This window comes from Ursus arctos, unplaced genomic scaffold (genome assembly GCF_023065955.2).
Source record: "Ursus arctos isolate Adak ecotype North America unplaced genomic scaffold, UrsArc2.0 scaffold_21, whole genome shotgun sequence".
Lineage (NCBI taxonomy): Eukaryota > Metazoa > Chordata > Mammalia > Carnivora > Ursidae > Ursus > Ursus arctos.
In genome coordinates, this window is record NW_026622886.1 from 8,096,479 (window position 1) to 8,114,972 (window position 18,494).

Here is an 18,494-nt window from a genome sequence, read left to right on the forward strand (position 1 = left end):
CCCCTGCTGGAGTGGCATTTAGAAATCTCCAAGCTTTTTTCTCTGGGAATATGAATGGTGTATTATGGCCCTAAGATGGGACTGGACTGACCAAGTAATGCAGACAGCAGAACAGGTGCTTCCCCTCTCAGAGGGGTTAGATGCGTCCCTCTGGGTGGAATACAGCTCTTAGGTCTCTCCCCACCCAAAAATGACCCCCTCTGGGAATTTCCCATGCAGCTTTGGAGAATTGGGTTTTTAGTAAAGATAGTGTTTTGTTTTTGCAACGTTCGAACTTTGGGCAAGGTGTGACTATTCTACACCAATGCCAGGGAGGTGGGCAGGGAAATGAGACCTGAAGAATGGGAAGTTGATGAGGGTGTTCAAAACCTAGGGGACAGCATGGGCCAAGACCCAGAGTATCTGAACAGCAGGAGCTGGAAGGGATAGTGATGAGAGGATGATGAAGGAGGAGGCAGCGGTCAGACTGGTGCTCATTAGAGCCATTTTATGACACTTCATCCCAAGAGTTCAATGAAGGGTTTTAATCCAGACAGTGAAATTCTCTCTTAAACCAGCCCTTTTAGCTCCCATAATGACCCCAGCATCTTTCTTGGCTAGAACCCACCACACTTTCCTCTCCACATTCCATCTCCATTCCCCATGGCCTCCCACCATTCCCATCCAAGCACCATCCAAATGCAACAGCAAGGGCAGTAGGGAAACAAAAGGATGAGTCCCCTCACTGTCATCATCAGTCTGGGTAGGGCCAGTCAATGAGGGGACATCTTTGAGTCAGCAAATAAAACCCTGCGCAGATGTCTTCAATATACAGCCACTTGTGCCTAAACATGAGCTCATGGCAAACCCCAGAGTCAAGTAACTTAAGGTAATGAAAGTCCCCTTGCTTATTATGAAAGCAAAAAAATAAATCCATCTTCAGCTGAATGACTCCCAGACTGCATCAAGTCAAGAGCCATGGCTTTCCAGGCACTTTAAGCCTCTCTCTCCCTATAAAAATACTCCCATCAACTTAATCTAAGTGGCCCTAAGTTTGCTTTCAGAGGTACAAAAAGGGTGAGCAACAAGAAAAAACCTCAGAAAATCAATAAAAAGTATAAACTGTTTTCCCATTTGAGAGAGGCATGGACGTCCCTCCGGCACTGGGCTGTAATAGTCCCTCCGTTTCCTTCATGTTGCATCTGAAAAGAACTATGTGAACAGAGCCACTCTGGAGGGCAAACTGGCAGGTGCTGTTAAAATGAAAAATATACCTACTTATGTCCAGGAATTCCAGCTGTATATTTGCTATTAAGAAATATTTGCACACGTTAAAAAGAGAAACAGACAACTATTTATTGTCGTGCTCTTCGTAAACAGGAAAAGCTATTAGAAACCTAGACGCCTATCAATAGGGAAATGGCTAAATAAACACATTCTATACTTACAGGGATACATATTATAGTACTATAATAGTATAGAGTAATATATAATATTATATAGTATAAGGCAATTAACATCTAGCATATCAGTTGATTATATTTTAGAACCAGCCCAGTGGGGTTTAAATACAGGCTCTGCTGTAATCTTGAACTCAAGTTATCTAATTCTTTTAAGCCTCAGTTTCCTCATCTGTAAAGTGAGAATGACAGTAGCATGCTTGCCTCATAGGACTATTGAGAGAATTAAATGAGTTAATGCACGTTAACTATTTAGAATGGTGCCTGGCACAGAATAACCACTTTATACCTGTTAGCTTTTTAAAATTATAATCCCATGGAATACTATACGTAGAATGAAGTGAATATATATGAGAACAAGCCCTAATACACATTGTTCAGTTACAGAAGCATGTGGTATTCCACTATTTAGGGTATTGTATCATTCATGTGTCTAAGGGAAAAACTACTATAAATTTCCTTTGGGTACCTATGTATGTAAATGCATAGGGAGGAAAGGACCTGGAGAAGAAGCTAGAATTAGAGGAAGTGGTCAAAAAGGACAATAGCCCTATCTAATTTTAGATAGATAGATAGATAGATAGATAGATAGATAGATAGATAGATAGATGATTGATGGATACACATGTACACACAGTTACATACACACATGGATGTAGAATGTATTCATAGAATACTTGTGATTTTTAAAATATGGAGAAAACTTAAAGGGCCAAGGTATTGCAAATTATTATTCCCTTTTTATAAATGAGGAAACCAAAGCTTAAAGACATCCAATAAGGTGCCTAAGTGCACATCGCCAACAGGCCCCAGAGGAAAGATTTAAGCCCAGCTCTGCCCACCCCACGGCCTTTCCACCACCCCACGCTGCCTCTCAAGGCCACCCAGGAGTTGATGATGACAAAAGCTAAAAGAAGGGGCCTCCTTGTACATACTGGCTGGAATGGTAAAAGCCAAATGCAATGGAGAATTGTGTTGTTGTTTTTGTTTTTAATTAATGAACCTGTTGGAATGTGCCATTCAGCAGTGGAGCTGAATGGTTCCTGCTGTTCCTGCAAAACAAACAAAAGTCCCTCCACCCAAGCCACTTCTGTGGCCACTCTTCTAGCCTTATCTATCCAGGGATTGTGAAAAGGACACAGAACTGTGGGAGAGGCACCTTCTCCAGCCAGCCGGGACCCAGTCTCTGATCTTCCTGCCACCACACCAGCCCTCTATGTAGACTGGGCATCTTGCCCTGGACAGCCCCAACTCATCCCCATCTAGAAGGGGAAGAGTCTTGAAATCCAAGGTGTCTTGTCTCCATTAGCTTTACTTCTCCCTGGGTTTCAGTGTGATAAACTGAGTCATTATTTTACTTTGTCTTGGTGGTTTTGAGGGTCTCTTTCAGCTCTAATAGCCAAAGAACATTAAAATTTTCCTTTATTTTTCTCTTTATACCCTAAACTAATAATAATAATAATTATTATTATTAGTATTATTATTATTATTATTATTATTTCTCCCTCCCATAAGATGATATTTACTTAAAACCTCAGGTCATTTTGGCTCTCTTCATATTTTTAACGAAAACTTTCCCGAATCAATAAGTAAATGCTTTGAATGTTAATGCTCTGTTACCTTTCAGTCCAAGGAAGGGTCATTTGCCTTAGAATATCAAGGGTAAATGAAAGTTGAAAATGTTTTGAAGAATTGCATAACTAAGAATGAATTCGCCTTACCATTTGGTAGCTGGATGACCTCGGGGAAGCACAACCTTTCCTAGACTTGATGTTTTCCATCTGAAAAAATGGGTGTGATACCTACTCTTAAGGTTGCTGGGTGGATGAAGGACATGGGATCTGTGAAGTGCTTGTGCCCAGTAAGAGTCTGAGAGATGTCCCTTCCCTCTATGTAGAGCAGCTCTCCTCTTTCCAGGGTTCTCAAGATTCAGACAGCCTGGGTCCCCTCCCCAAGTGCCTGGCTCCTCTCTGAAGTCTGATCCTTTTTATTTTCCTTTGGTCACAAAGCCCAGTGTGGAGTGTAATTGTGTGTGTGTGTGTGTATGTGTGTGTGTGGGAATGGGTCTGGCTTCTTTGAAAATGGCTTCTTTGCTAAAACCACAACCTCAGATCTGATACCGAAAGAATCTGCTGGCACTGGTCCCTGTCAAAACAATTCGGAGATATCCAGAGACTGTCCTCCAGGGCTGGCAGCGGGCCCCCAAGCTGAGCCCCACTCTTGAATTCCCAACAGGCTCAGGAGGCAGGCCCCCAGCACTCCATGGCACAGCCCCATTCCTCTATGCAAAGGAGGCTGGAGAGAAGGGCTTGGCATTCTGAAGCAAAATTCTCTCTCTCTGCTGCCTGCCTCCTGCAGAAACCACACACACACACACACACACACACACACACACACCCCAATTTTCAGAAGGCTCTTGGCACTGCCTACCCCTTCCTGAGCTGGACAGAGCTGCTGGAGCAGGATCTACCCAGCCAAGGCTGCCTCCTTCATTCCCAGCCCCCTCCCTTCCCTCCTCCAGAGTCAAGGTTTTGTCAGGAGTTTCAGGGGCACTGACTGGTGGGGAGGGGGCCACAGACATCCTGGCTGCTGCCAAGTCCTTTTCTTTCCCCCACAGTATGTTTTATAAGCCGGCATGTAGTTTATTCTTCTCCTAAACACTTCACTAGGGTGCAGGGCCTGGAGTTGCCATAGAAACACCTTTTAACTCCTCCCCACCCAGAAAGCAGTGCCAATCCCCTGGGTTTGGGGGGAGAAAGGCAAAAAGAGACACCTGTGGATGAGGAGAAAGGAGAGGGAAGCCATGGGGGTTCTTTAGACAGGGCCAAGTCAGGCATACAGTGCCCTTTGCCCAGCAACATGGCACTCGGCCACAAAGAGAAAACAGCCAGGAAGGTTCTAGAAGAGAAGCTGGTGGTCTGGCTTGAGCATCTTTAATGGGCTACAGTGTTGATTGGTGGGGTCATAAGGGTCAAGGAGAATGGGGAGCCCCTACACATTTCCTTTAGGGAGAGGACAGGCAGAGCTTCAACCTAGACTGGAAACCAGAAAGGCTCTATCAGCAAGGAAAACTGGGAGCCACCTACTGGACACCAGCGGGGTACTCTAAGGCAGCGGAGGTCAACAAGCAAGCAGCCCACATCCACACCTCCCATTTTTAAAAGCATTATCTCATCCCTACCACTAGTGCAGTGCACCAAACCCAGGCAGAGCAGTTTTGGATTGGTGCCAGCGTATCGAAAATTTTTTTGTTTCCTTTTTATTTTCACTGCCACAATGTTCTGGTCTTCAGGTACTTCCTGGTAACTTAGCTTTTCTCTGGGCAGTTTATCGAGGGTGGGGATTTGTTGAATAAATCCAGAGAAATTACAAGAAACTTTCTGCATCAACCCAGACCCATGGCAGGAAACCTAAGAGTCAATCAGTGCCACCATTAAAAGCAGGGTCTCCTTGCTGCTGTTTCCACTGTTCTCTGGTGAGCTTCCAGGGTGAAAATCCAAAAGCCAAAGGCAAGGGGGAGTCATGAGATCTCCCTCTCCCCACACACCAAAAAAATCTGAGCGAACACACCCAAGCCATTGTCCAGCCCAAGAGGGTGCCCTGACTCCACCTGTCAGCCTCCTGGCCTCCTCACTGAGCAAAACCAGAGCCCACCAGCAGCTGCAGCAGCGACCAACACTACTTAGGTGGGAATGCCACCAATGGGGTGAGGAGGGACAGGCCAAGTGGATTTGGGGTAGAAGCAGTGAGAGGAGAAGGAAGAAAACTTTCTAGGCGTCAGGCAGCCCAAAAGAATCCTTCAGGCAATCCACAAGCCGAGGGGCCAGCCGGATTCCCCCAGGGAAAGGGACGGGTGCACAGCACGGGCCCCAGGAAACCTCTAACAAGGGTGACCCCAGGTCACATAAACACCCACGCCTGCCAACTGGACTGACCTTCTGGTCACCACAGCCACCTCCCTGACTTCTCTTAGGTTCAGCAGAGCCCACCAGCAGTGCCCCTCCCAACTTCAGCTGCCTCCCCTGCCAGGCTCCTGTCTCCTCCCCCTCCTCCCCTGCAGCACACTTGTGGAGGCCCTCACCCAGGACCCAGTGGAAAATTTTCCTTCTTCTTTATGACTTAAAACACACACGCTCCATTCTTCACCTCTGAATCGACACAGGCAGAGGGCAGCTAGACTGTGCCCCACCCCACCTCAGCCCAAGTACACACACACACACACACACACACACACACACAGAGAGAGAGAGAGAGAGAGAGAGAGCAGGGGCCACTGGACTTGCGTGCTTTATGAGCTGGAAAGGAGAGGAAAGATGTTTTCCAGCTGCTTCTCCACCTCTGGCCATCCAAACACAAGTGTTCCGAACACTCCCAAACAAGTTCTCCCAGGATACTTGCAAGGCCCTGGATAAAAACTGGTTCTACCTCTTACTGAGTCTCTAATCAAGACACTAAGTCCAGTTTGGAATTGTCACCATGATGTGACCCTTGGCATCTTTGTTCTTTTGGTGACAAATCTGTTTTCCACTGCTCATTCTCCCCCTCCCCACACACATTCAAGAAAAAAAATAGCCTTCCTGTGAATTCTCACAGCTATGTGATAAGTGATCCCTCACACACGCCACCTCCTGCTTGCTATCAACACTCTCAAATGCAGTTCCTCCGGGAAAGGGTCAACCCCACAGCTTTCTTCTCATTTTTCCCCTTAAATCCACTCAAACTTGGCAGTCCAAGAAGCTCGCCTAGCCCTTGCCTGGGAAGTGGGAGGCTGGGTTGGGTCTCAATAAAAAGAATGAACTCCATGGGTGCAGGAGAAAATGCAAACTCAGAAAACTTCAAGATTCTCCTGCAACTTTGTGCACATGGCTGGCAACTTTTTTAAAACTATTGAGCATCCCAGTACTTTGGTTAGTTGGCATTCCAAGTTTTAGGAATCCTCTCCCACCCTTTTCCCCCAGCCCTTCCTCTCGTGATAGTGAAAAGGGAAATTTCCCAGATGTCAAAAGGACCAAGAGGGACCTCACGGCCTAAAAGGAGAGCAAAGGCTGCAAGGGGTTCACTCAGCCACTGTGGGTTTTCTCTGCAGGGCATCTGCCCCCTCAGCTATGCCAGATCCTCCCACGGAAGAAACTGAGTTTCGCCACCCCACCCCAAGCTCAGACAGAGAAAAGGAGCGGGGCTCGCCATGCCACCCGGAGCTGCGCCCCAGTCCGGGCGGCAGCGCAAGAGCGGGCACAGCGGGGGCTCTGGCGGGGACACCCGGAGCGCTTACCGATGTCAGAGTTGCAGAAGGCGTCCTGGGGGTGGCTGGGCGAGCATGTGCACGCCTCGGCGCCCCAGTCCCCCAGGCTCCAGCTGCCCAGGAGCACGACTAGCCCGAGCCAGGGAGTCATTGCTGCTGCCGCTGCTGAGGCTGCTGCTCGCCTCTCCAAAGTTATCGTGCGCGCCGCTGGAGGGGCCGCTGCAACCCGAGCTCGCCTGCCCGGCTGTGCGGGGCAACTTTGGCCTCGGGCGCGCTGCCCTGGGAGTGCCCAGCGGGACGGGATGGGGCGCAGCGAGAATGCCTCGGCGCTGGCGCAAGACTCTGCGGGCCGGCGGTCTCTCCGGGCGAAGGAGCGGGAGCTGGGGCGGAGCAGGAGGAGCAGAAGGAGGAGAAGCCGTCTGAGCGCCCGCCTGCTGCCGGCTCTGCGCCGCTGCCGGGCGGCTGAGTGATATAGTGCGGGTCCCCCGGGCACCCCCTCTCGGGCACTCGGGGCCCGCCCCCTGCGACCAATGGCAGAGCCGCATTACCTCATCGGCCCTCCGAAAGGGGCGGGGCCGGGGGCGCGGGCCGACGGGGCGGGGCCGGCCCAGACCGTTCAGATCCTTATAGGGAATAATGCGGCTGTGGGCACCGGAGTGCGTGAACCGGAACGCGCCTCGGACCTACGCTTGCCGAGTGGTCCCCGGAGCGGCGCCCGCGTGCCCCACCTCGCCAGTACCCTGACCACACACCGACCCTTCTCTCTGAGCTCTTCAGACCCGAACCAGAATCAACTGCCACCCACCACAACACCAGTCCGTCCTCGGGTCACAGGCCGCCCTGGTCCTGGAGACCCTGACTGCGCCTGGTGGAAAGGTTAGGGAAAAAGGCTAATAACTCTCTACCTTCTCTGGAAAGAGCGGAGTCAGAGGGGAAAGGACCAACTGACAACCTACACACCCACCCCCGACTGTCCTGGATGTGAGGACGCCATCTGCTCTTGGGAGCTGACTATAATGGACTGTTGTTTCCGCGGGCTCACCCAGAGTAAACTGTGAAGTCATTCAACAAACACTGTTTCAGATGTTGGATTGAGCAAAACAAAGCCCTTGCTTCCATGAAAGTTGAAGGCAATGCATCAGCGAATTCACCAATACATCGGGTAATTCTCTGTGGTGATAGTACCATGAAGAAACAAAACTTAGTGATGGGTTAGAAATCACTGGGGGGGGGGGGGGGAGGGGGCTGTCACTGCTTTCTATGGGATAGTGAGAGAAGGTCTCTCTAAAGAGGTGACATTCTAGCTGAAAGGTGAGCAAGGAGGAGCAGGAGGAAATCATGTGGAAATCTGGGAGGAGAGAACACCAGTCAGGAAGAATGCAAGTGCAAAGGCCCAGAGCTTATTTGAAAAACAATGAGTAGAAAGGGCAAGAGGAAATGGTAACCCCACCAAGGCCAGACAAGTCTTCATCCTTCAGCAAGGAATTTGGGGGTGAATTGATCCAAAACTGGGGCAACTTACACCGGATTCTGGAGAACTACCCAGATCTTAGACTACTAGCTGTAATGGATAATTGCTAATAACTAATACTATGACTCTCCTTATTATTAAGTAACATCTTGATTCTGCCTTATAGTTTCCATGCCACACCTCATTATATCTCACAAAAAAATTTTTCGATAGGAAAAACACAAAGTACTATTCACACTTTCCAGATGAGGAAACTGGCACAGAAAGGTGGCATGATTTGGAAAGCAGCCAGAAACTCCATTCACTCATTTGCACAGGAAGAAAGATTTTATTTCCCTGGACTTCAGCAGTAATTAGCTGTCACCGTGCAGATGCCCTTTTGCAGCTGGAGTCTTCTGTCTTTCTATTCTTGTGTCTCTTTCCCTTTCTCTCCTAACTCATTCTGTTTAGAAAGAGGCTTGAATGTTTTGGCTATAGAAATGCAGAAAGTTTGGAACAACATACTCCTCAGAAATGCAAGCTCAATTTCTTTCTCAGAAACTCTATTTACACCTCAGAGAAGTGACACTGGGATGGCAGAAGCAGAAAATTTCATTGAAATGGTATTTCCAAGAACATTTTTTAAAGTCCTTTGCCGTCCCCCTCCTTAAGAATTGTAGCTGTAAGGAAGGAATCAAGTTTCCACATTTTTCTGCCCTATCCCCTTCCCAACTTTTAAGCCCCTTTCCACCTTAACTCTAACTATAGCCTGGCCCCAGATAGATCTTTCCCTCTTTCAATGTTTACTTCAGCACTTAGCTCACTGTTTCATGGAATATAATTGTATCATTTCCCCAACCATACTAGAAATACTTTGAGACCTGAGATATTTGGCCACACTGCTTTTTTAGCCCTCTGAATACAAAATAGGGTCCCAGGAGACTTGGGTGTGGGTATGGCCAACAGCCCATAGAGTCTGGAACAATGGACACTCCAGAGGCCACTCTAAGGATCCAGGTTGAATGAGGGCATACTTGGTGGGATTTGAGAGTTTTGCTTATCCTTGCATGGTGCCAGTCATGTGGCAGGTTTTATAAGCCTTTCCAGACCAAGTCCACTTTGGTTAAGCATCTTATGTGATAAAGGCCCTCTCTTCTCTCTTTTTTTTTTCTTTTCACTTTATGATTTTGTCCAAAATGCCAATATTTTCTCCAAAGGAAGGCTTGCCTACAACAGGAGTATCAGACAGGCAACTTTTGCTGAACTTCAAGCAGCAGGTTCCTTATAGAAAGCATCTGAAGCATTTGATTATGGCAACTATTTAATTACGTAAAAGCACCAAGAGTAATCTGATTGTTTTTCCAGCTGAAAGGTAATGAAATTGCCTTTTGGTTTATTTCCTCTCCCTCCCCATCCTAAGCTGGTCCACAAGGTACCTTTGGAGTTTAGCTTCCCTTTCATTTGGGAAGTTCTCCCTAATATCTAACCCAAGGGGACTCCCCTCTGCCCACCCATGAGAATTCAGCTTGGTCCTCTCCCTGAGGAAGAGAAGGAACAAGTTCCACAAATCCTTGTGAAGGAGAGCCCAACTGCCAGGGTCAGCCTCTACAGCAAGCAGACCTCCCAGGCCTCAATCTGGATGTCATGGTGTCCTTAGACCTAAAATATATAAGACTTACTTTTTCAAGACGATTTTATAAGCTAGATGGAGTGGACCTGCGGCCAATGGTAAGAAGGACTATACCAGCTCTCCCACTTTCTCTTGACAGCTAGGAACAAGGATAGATTTGTAAACCTCAGAAGAACTGCAGGGTTTTAAAATCTCTCTGGGCTACCCTCAAACCAACCCAGGCTGACCTGGTGTCCCCTTTCCTGTAACTTTTCTAGGGAAGGTGAGTTCATGTCCCCTTCATATCAAGTCACAGGATGCTGGAATTTATGAGAAGTCTCTCATAGACATTTAGAGGTCCTTTAAAAGGACCTCAGAGACTACCCATCCTAATTTTATAGGTGGGAAAGATAAGGTTCAGACAGGTGAGAAAATTGCCATTCACAGTCAGCTAGTGGCTGAGCCAGGATTGCTTTGCAGCTGCTGATTCCTTATCTGGCTCTCTCCCACGCACTCGTGGACCTCAGTTTCCCCAGCTGCAGCACATGACCTAATGCTTGCACCCTAGTGATAGAAACTCCAGCCACTCGTGCTCCTGAATCTGCATTTCAGATCTGCAGATGAGTTTCAGTCTCTTTGTTCAGTGTGTAACACATGGACAGTCCTGCCTGCCACCTGCCCTAGATAAAAAGTTCTCCATCATGATAATAATCACCTCTGAGCCAATCAGAACAAATACCGCTCTGTTCTCCTCAGGTTTATCTCTTGTGTGTTTATTTTTTCCCTTTCTAAATTAGTATTTAATACTTTTTGAAAACATTCCAAACATTACTGCAAAGAAGTGCATGAAACTTTATTTCTGGGGGACGAAAGGGGGCTGGGGTGTCGGGGGGAAGCAAAAGACCTGAGGTTGGTTCCAAATGTTGCTGCAGAAGAACAGTTGTGTCTGTGGACAAGTCACCTCACCTGTCCAGACCTCAATTTCTGTGTTATTGGATGAAAGCTATAATTTAATGGTCTCCAAGAGCCCCCTTGGCTCAAAAAGTCATAAGATTCCATGGGAAACTCTCAAGGACAAGGAAGGGAAGATAGATCTTGCCATTTAAACAGGTTTGAGACAAATCGAATGTGCCCAGGACTGAAGCACATCCATCAATCTCTCAATCAACACTTATTGAGTTCCTATTCTGTTCTCTCCTCTAAGACTCAGGCTGAAAACAAAGATTGTGATGGTGAAGTTTTAGGAGAGACTGAAACTCTCGTTTCTGATAGAGCCCTGTTTAAATTACTTGTTTATCTGTCTGTTTACTTCTTGGGTCATAAGCACTGAAAGGTCAGGAAGTATGTCTTTTGTTGTCTCTATGTCATATTTTCAAAATTCATTGGACTACTGTTGCAGTTTAAATGTCACCTCCTCCAGAAAGCCTTCTCTCATTCCCCTCCCCAGTGTTCATCAGTCACCTGCAGGTGTATCCCCCAGCACCCTGTGATCCTTTCTTTCATACCACTTAGCAGACAATAATGTGATTGTTTATCCCTCAGTTTTCCTTCCTGGATAGAGGAAGCCCCTTGAAGACTGTGTTGGTAACTAAGAAGTCAGCAGGTATTGGTTGAATGAGTCAAATTGATTGGTCCAACCAACCCCTTCCCACTATTCAGATAGGCAGGTGGTAGCTCCTTGGAGAGCTCACAGAGCCCTATCCCTCTGGCCGGTGCTAGGGGGCGCTATAAGCCAGAGAACACCCATTCCCTCAGCCTGCAGTCTCCGCCAGTCTCACTGAGAAGGCGGGAGAAGCAGTTCCACACAACTCACCCAGTTTGAGTGGGTGAAACTAACCCCTCCCGTCTGCAATGGCCACAAAGCTGTCCGTTAGCATCCCGTCTGGGTCCGCAGCTGCCCAGCTCCTCCACCCCCAAGCTGGCCACATGTCAACCCAAGGGGAGACACGCTCTCAGGAAGCTACATACTTGTGAATCATGGGTGTGGGGGGATCGGGGAGATCTGGGAACACAGCAGACAATGCTGTGATCCCACTCTTTCAGGGCAGAGCTGGTCTCTGGAAATTAAACCAGGAGAAGGTGATGACAAGACATGTGTTGGTTCCGTTGCCTCGTAGGGAAACACCTCTTTACTTCCCTTCCCTTTCCCCTCTAGACCCTAGCCACAATGCCTTCCCCCAAACCCACAGTCCTCATCTGAAAGTCATTACATTCAAAATAGCCTTTTCCAAGCAACAGACAGCCCTGGTCCACCCATCACCATGAGCCCTGGCCAGACCCTCAGTGGGGTTGCTGCCCAGCCCTGGGAATTATGAACCTGAGATGGTAAGCACTTCTGGTTCTCTGTGTGTCTGGCACCAGCAAGGAGTAAACACCTTTTCTCACTTCCATCTGGAGCCAATTTCATGGCAGTAAAATCGCAGAGCGTCTCTTGCCCCAGCTCCCCACTAGTCCTGCCATGGAGTGAAGACCCCTCAGTAAGAGTCTATGGCTGCATTCACCTGAATCCTGAGCTTTTCACATTTCCTTCCACCCCCAACTACTCCCAGGGATTTTTAAGCCAGAAAACACACATGTGTGGTAGAGACATGTTGTGCCCCATGTTTTCTGGTGGTGAGAGATGGGAAACAGAGTTAATACTTCAGCTCTTGCTTTAAAAAAAAAAAAAACGTATTATTTATTTATTAATTTTTGACTATGTACTCAGTGACTTATGTGCTCAGTCAATCAATTATTTCCGTGAACAGTAATATTAGGTGGAGGGAGACCTTCTCTTCCTCAACCCTGTCTTAATGCCTTCCTTATGCTGGTGAAGTTCATGTGTTTTTCCTTTAAAAATGAGTAGCTGCTTTGTGGTTTCTTTGAAGGTTGCACGTGCAGCTTTGCAGAGAAGACACATGTGAGTGTCTCTGCTGGGTGCTCTCGTGGCTTGGGAGGGAATGAGATGGACGGTATGGCCAGTCTCCTGTCTGATGGGACTGGAGATTCTGTTTCTGGCAAGGCGCTTGAGCTCTCTTCAACAGAACCTCATGGAACTGAAACTGACCTGTCCTGTGTGATGGGGATGGTCCAAAGAGCATTTGACACCGTTGACCACATCCTTCTTCAAACTTGGCTGCTGAGACTCCTCTCTCTGGGTTTTCAATTTCCACCTCTCCAACTGTACCTTCTCAGTCTTCTTGGCAGACTCTTTGGACTCTTCTTGTCACTAAAATGTAGGTGTTTCCCAATTTTCTGTCCCTGGCTGCTTCTTCCCTTTTAGCCTCCACACACTCCTGGCTAATTCTCTACCCTGGTTCTAACTACCACTCTGCTGTGTGCATAGGAATGGGCACTGCAAGCAGCACTATCCCTCTGAGCTCCCTTCTATAGCCAGCTTCCTCTTGGATAATTCCACCTGGAGGTCCCGTCGCCTCCTCAGACTCCGCTGTCTTTCCCCTGATGCGGTGTTACCCATCCCCGCCCAGGGCACCACCTTTCACCAAGTCCTATAGATTCTCACTCCACACATCTCTTCTTACCCTCCCTTTCTCCCCATTCCCACTATTTCTGCCTTGGATCAGGCCCATGTAGCTTCTTTCCTGACAATTTCAATAGTCACATAATTGGTCACCCTGTCCAGAGTCTGTCTCTGTCAAATGCAACTTTTACCCTGCTGCTTATGTAAAGTTTTTCAGATATAAATCTGAAATCATGCTGTCCTTTGATTAAAATGATTCATTTGTCCTCCATGGCTTTCTGAACAAAGTCTTAAACTCCAAAGAAAGGCATACAAGGCCCTGTGCTGTGATCTGGTTCTTCCCAGGGCCCTACCTTGGGGGGCCATTGCCGTAGAATACATTGTGATTGCTCCCCCTGTAGTTATGCAACAGTAGGCCCTGTCCTAGCTTATCTCTCCAAACCTATGCCCTCATTCCCATCTTCTAACCCAACATGAAGTTCCAGATGTCAGTTTCCTGCCTCTAAGGCTTATTCACACTATATACTCTGCCTGGAATCCACCCTCCACCCTCCTCCATCTCATCTGTAAGGATTCTCTTATCTTTCAGGATTCAGCTAGAGTCACCACCTCATGGATGTTTCCCTGAGCCTCTCTGTTCCTCAACAGAATTGACCTCCCCTCCTTGGCCTCTCTTCCCTCATTCCTTTCACACACACACCGTACACTCCAGATTTCCACCCAGTGCTTCCCATAATCTGTTGCCCCCAGTGGTTGATGGGTCTTTCTCTCCTCTAGACAGCATCTCAAAAGTCTAGCACAGAATCTGCACATCATAGGTACTTACCAAATACTAAAAGAATAAATTAACCAATGAGTGGCAGGAAAAAAAAGAGAGAGGTGATCAGAGTATTACCGTCACAAATTCACCATTACAGAGGTTCTAGAATCTAGCTTCTTAAGTCAAGAAACTCCTCCAGGTTCAGTTTTCAGACTTGATCAGTCCCAGGGATACTATGATTCATAAGAGACCAGCAAGCTAACCACAATTCCATTGTCTTTGCTTCCAATAAAATATTTAATTGTCACATAGGTTAGGGCACTCATATCAATGTGACCTCCATATTTTCCTCCTTAGAATCAGGGAACTTTGTGTGAGCCTAGTTTCTCATCAGAAGGTTGCTTTGTTGTGTATGGAGTCAGAACACAGGGATTAAGGTCATTGTAAGAAGGGTTTTTCAGCTGAGATACTGTGGAATTCTCCTCACTGAACTGAGGTGAAAGCTTTGCCATGGGAGTGACAATATTCACACCCACTGGCAAGAATCCCTCTTGCTGGAAGTTGACAATGCCGGACACACATTGCCAACTTTGGACTCTTTGGTCTTCCCATTTCTCTGCTCCAAACTTGCCACTCTTCCCTTCTTTCACCCAGACTTTTTCTGCACTGGGAATATTACAATCCATTTGGTTTCTGTGTTTTAGATTACAGTCACCATTCAATGATTCCTTCAAGTCAACTAATTTGGGTTCTAGATTTTGAATGCTTCCCTTTCTGTGTCTTGATTTGCTGCCACAGATGGTCAAGTACATGTGTGGTGTGTGAGTTTATGGCTTCAGAGATAAGAAGACAAATAGCCTTCTTTCCAAGTTGTGGGTGGACTTTTCGTTATCATTGCTCCACCGACAATCTCTGTTTGCCTCACAACTTGTTTGTCACAGTGTGATTATCAGCTCTTTGGAGGAAAGGGACAGGATACTCTCCTTTCATCCCTGCTTCCTCCAGATATTCCCCAAACACTAATTAAGCATCCACTGCTACATGCTAGACACTGGAGATCTAACAGTGAACAAGGCACAGACCTGCCCTCAAAAGAGTTCCTGTCCGTGGGAGAGAAAGACATGAAAACAAGAGTGGGTGGTACAGACTACAACAGGAGGATCAAGTGTGCTGTGAGATCACAGTACCGGATCACCCAACGAGGGAATGGGAAGGTGTTTGGGAACCCATATGATGGTAAGAGCTAGGAGAGAACTGTAGGTCACCAAATCCAACCCTCTTATTTTACAGATATAGAAAAAGCCCCAGAGAGGTGGGCTTTTATATGGTCACATAGGATTATTGGCAAAAGCAAGACAAGAAATCAGACCCTTTAGTACTAAATCATCTTCCCATCAATCCAGGCTTCTCTAATTGAGTGTAAATAATTATTTCCCTGCCCTGTAATATGCATTAGCTGTAGTATGGTAAGCTGAAAAAGATTTGTAAGACAAGAAAAAGAGAAGGGGACTCACATTAGTTGAGTACCAACTATGGATAAGTCCTTTCCAGTACAGTATTTTCTTCAATCCTCACAACCTTTGATAATAAGTATTATTTTATGTCTGTTTTATGGTTAAGAAAACCGAGACAAAAACAGTAACTCAAAAAAATATGTGCACTCCTGTGTTCACTGTCATATTAGTTACAAGAGCCAAGATGTGGAAACAACCTAAGTGCCCATTGATGGATAAGTGGATAAATTAATTGTAATACACACACACACACACACATATACATATAAGGGAATATTATTCAGCCATAAAAAAGAAAGAAATGTTGCCATTTGCAACAACACAGATGGATCCCAAGGGTATTGTGCTGAGTGAAACAAGTCAGAGAAAGACACATGCCATATGATCTCTCTTATATGTGAAATTTAAAAACAAACAAAACAAAAAAACAGTTCATCGATACAGGGAATAGGACATAGATACGGGGGCGGGGGCAGGGAATGGGTGAAGGGAGTCACAAGGTAAAAGAAAAAACAGAAAACTGAGGCACAAAGAAGTTAAGTTGCATGTTCGGTTTCTTACAAGCAAGATAGAGGCAGAGCTGTGATTCAGACCCAGGGGTCTCTTTCCAAACCAATGCTACTTCTGGAACCTGAAAATCACTATATATACCCTCAGGGTCACCAGGACATTGGAAGAGCTAATGATTTCCTCTTTGTCTTCTGGGTTCTCTTTGAGGGCTCAGAGCTCTTGATCATTGTTGGAACCAAGCAGAGGGAGTCACAGTACCTCCCACTGAGGGCTGGAGAGGGACTTGTATCATCAGGCAGGTGAGATGCATCTCTTGTTTTGCCTGGTTAGCAGTGGAGAGAAGGCAGGAGCAATCACAGAGCAGGCAATTTCTGGGGGTGTAGGTGTGCCCTTTCTTACTCAGAATTTGGATGGATGCCACAGGAACATTACATTTGCATTACAAAGAAAGGCCCGAATCCAGAAGCAAACTGATAGAATACTGATCAGTACATTTTTAACAGCCATTGAATATGGCTTCGTATCCTCTTGAAATTTCAAACATGAGATTGAGGCAATGTACCAGGTTTTCCTTCCAGTTCTACCACACACAAAATCTGGGTGACTGTAAGTAAATCAATGAACCCCTTTTCTTCAAATGTAAAACCAAGGGGTTGGACTTTATGATCTCTCAAAACTCCTCAGTGGAATATTTTGGAAGGAGACTGACAAAAGGGTCAAGTTTTACATCAGTAAAACTGGGTTTTAATCCTTCACTTTTTCACAATGACCTTGAACAAGTTCCTTAACCTCTCTGAGCCTCAGATATCTAGTGGTAAAATAGAGGAGAGATTCATACCTCCTAGGACTTTCATGAAGATCAATGAGGTGTGGTGAGTAAGGCACTTGGCACAGCGCCTGGCACATGATAAATTCTTGCTGAGAACCTATGTGCACCAGGATGTGACCCTACAGGTATAGGGATGAATGAGGCCTCTGCCTTCAAGTAACCTGTAGTCTAAAGATCTGTTGATTAAGGATGAGTGTGTTCCCATATCCCCTTTGACCATGTAAGTAATACCCAAAGAAGGGATGGGGTAAAAGGAAGAAGAAAAGAAAACAAACAAACAAACAAAAAGATGGTAGTAATAGTGAATTCTTACAGAGTACCTACTGGGTGCTAGGTGTTCTTCTAAGCAGTTTGCATATATTAATTCATAGCAAAAACTGAGGTAGGTGGAATTATCCTCACAATCCCTGTTTTCTTCAGATACTGAAACAAAGGTACAGAGAGCTTATATAACTTGCTCAGGGCAACATGGTCAGGATGCTGCAGTGCTGGAATTGGACACCAGAACAGTCTGGCCCAAGAGCCCACGCTCTTAACCACCCCACCAGCCTGCTTTTTCCCAGGGAAGGTGAGCACGCAGAAAGTAACAAGGATACAAAGTGGCAGATGCCCAGTGCCTGTCACCAGTGGGTCTTGTTTTTCCAAAATGCCTCCTATCCACAGATCTAGGGGTGTGAGAACATGAATGAGATGTGGTCCCGATCAGAAGGGACACTTAGTAGGGCAGGGAGCACCTCCGCAGGCCCTCCTGGAGAATAATACTCAGTGAGTTCAGTGTGATTTCCAGCCCTCAGGATGAGCACGGAAGCTGGTGAATCAGAACACTTGTTCAAGTCCCATCTGGTCCATCTACCAAATTTCTCTCTAGCTTATACTTACACTCTATAAAGGGAAGACAAACATCTAATTCACAGAGCTATTTTCAAGGATTAAATCATAAATAACTAACACTGACTGAGCACTTACTATGTGCCAGGCCCTGTTCTATGTACTTGACAGATATAAATCTATTTAACTTCCACAACTCTGTGATGTAGGGGCTGTTATTATCATGCCCATTTTACAGAAAGGAAAGCCGAGGCACAGAGAGGTTTAGCAACTTCCACACATAATTCCACCACACATTTAACACAACTTCCACACGTTCCACCACACAATTAGTAAGTGGTGTAACCAGAATTCTAAGTTCAGACTCCAATGCTGGGCATCTCATCACCTCTCTATACTCTAATGGGTTGAAAACATTTTGTAAACACTAAATGGTATTGTTGCTCTGTTTTCATAACCATGTCTTAGATCTTTGTTCTGCTGGTTCCTTGCCCTGGAGTGCCTTTTCTCCTCTCGCCTGGCTATCTCTTTCTTGTCCAGAGGACTGAAGAGCGGGCTTTGAAGCACTCACAGGCGTGATGGAACCAGCTCACACTGGCTTATGAGAGCCTGGTGGTTAGATTTCCTGGAATCTTTTGAGTCAGTTGTTAAACATAGGCATTATTAAAAATTTAATTATATCAACTTATAATCAAATGAATTATATTAAAAATGTGGTAATGAATACTTAAAACTCATCACTTCCTAATTATTTAAATACATTATACTCTCATCTGTGGTCTTGAGGAGATGTCCGGCTATTGCGTCAGTGCAGTGGAAGTATTGTATCATTGTGGCTGCTACCAGTGACATC

General features: G+C 46.3%; 2 protein-coding genes across 2 annotated transcripts in view; one reads left to right on the top strand and one right to left on the bottom strand.

Moving 5' to 3' along the window:
* Positions 1–7,198, bottom strand: part of TIMP3 (TIMP metallopeptidase inhibitor 3) — a 58,327-nt gene extending 51,129 nt beyond the window's left edge. Inside the window, exon 1 of the mRNA XM_026499725.4 lies at positions 6,712–7,198. Coding sequence (XP_026355510.1) covers positions 6,712–6,832 — 121 coding nt within the window. The 5' untranslated portion in view covers positions 6,833–7,198. The remainder of the gene's footprint in view (positions 1–6,711) is intronic.
* The window catches only part of SYN3 (synapsin III), a 452,237-nt gene that overhangs the window by 200,715 nt on the left and 233,028 nt on the right, over positions 1–18,494 (top strand). The gene's annotated exons all lie outside the window — the stretch shown is intronic.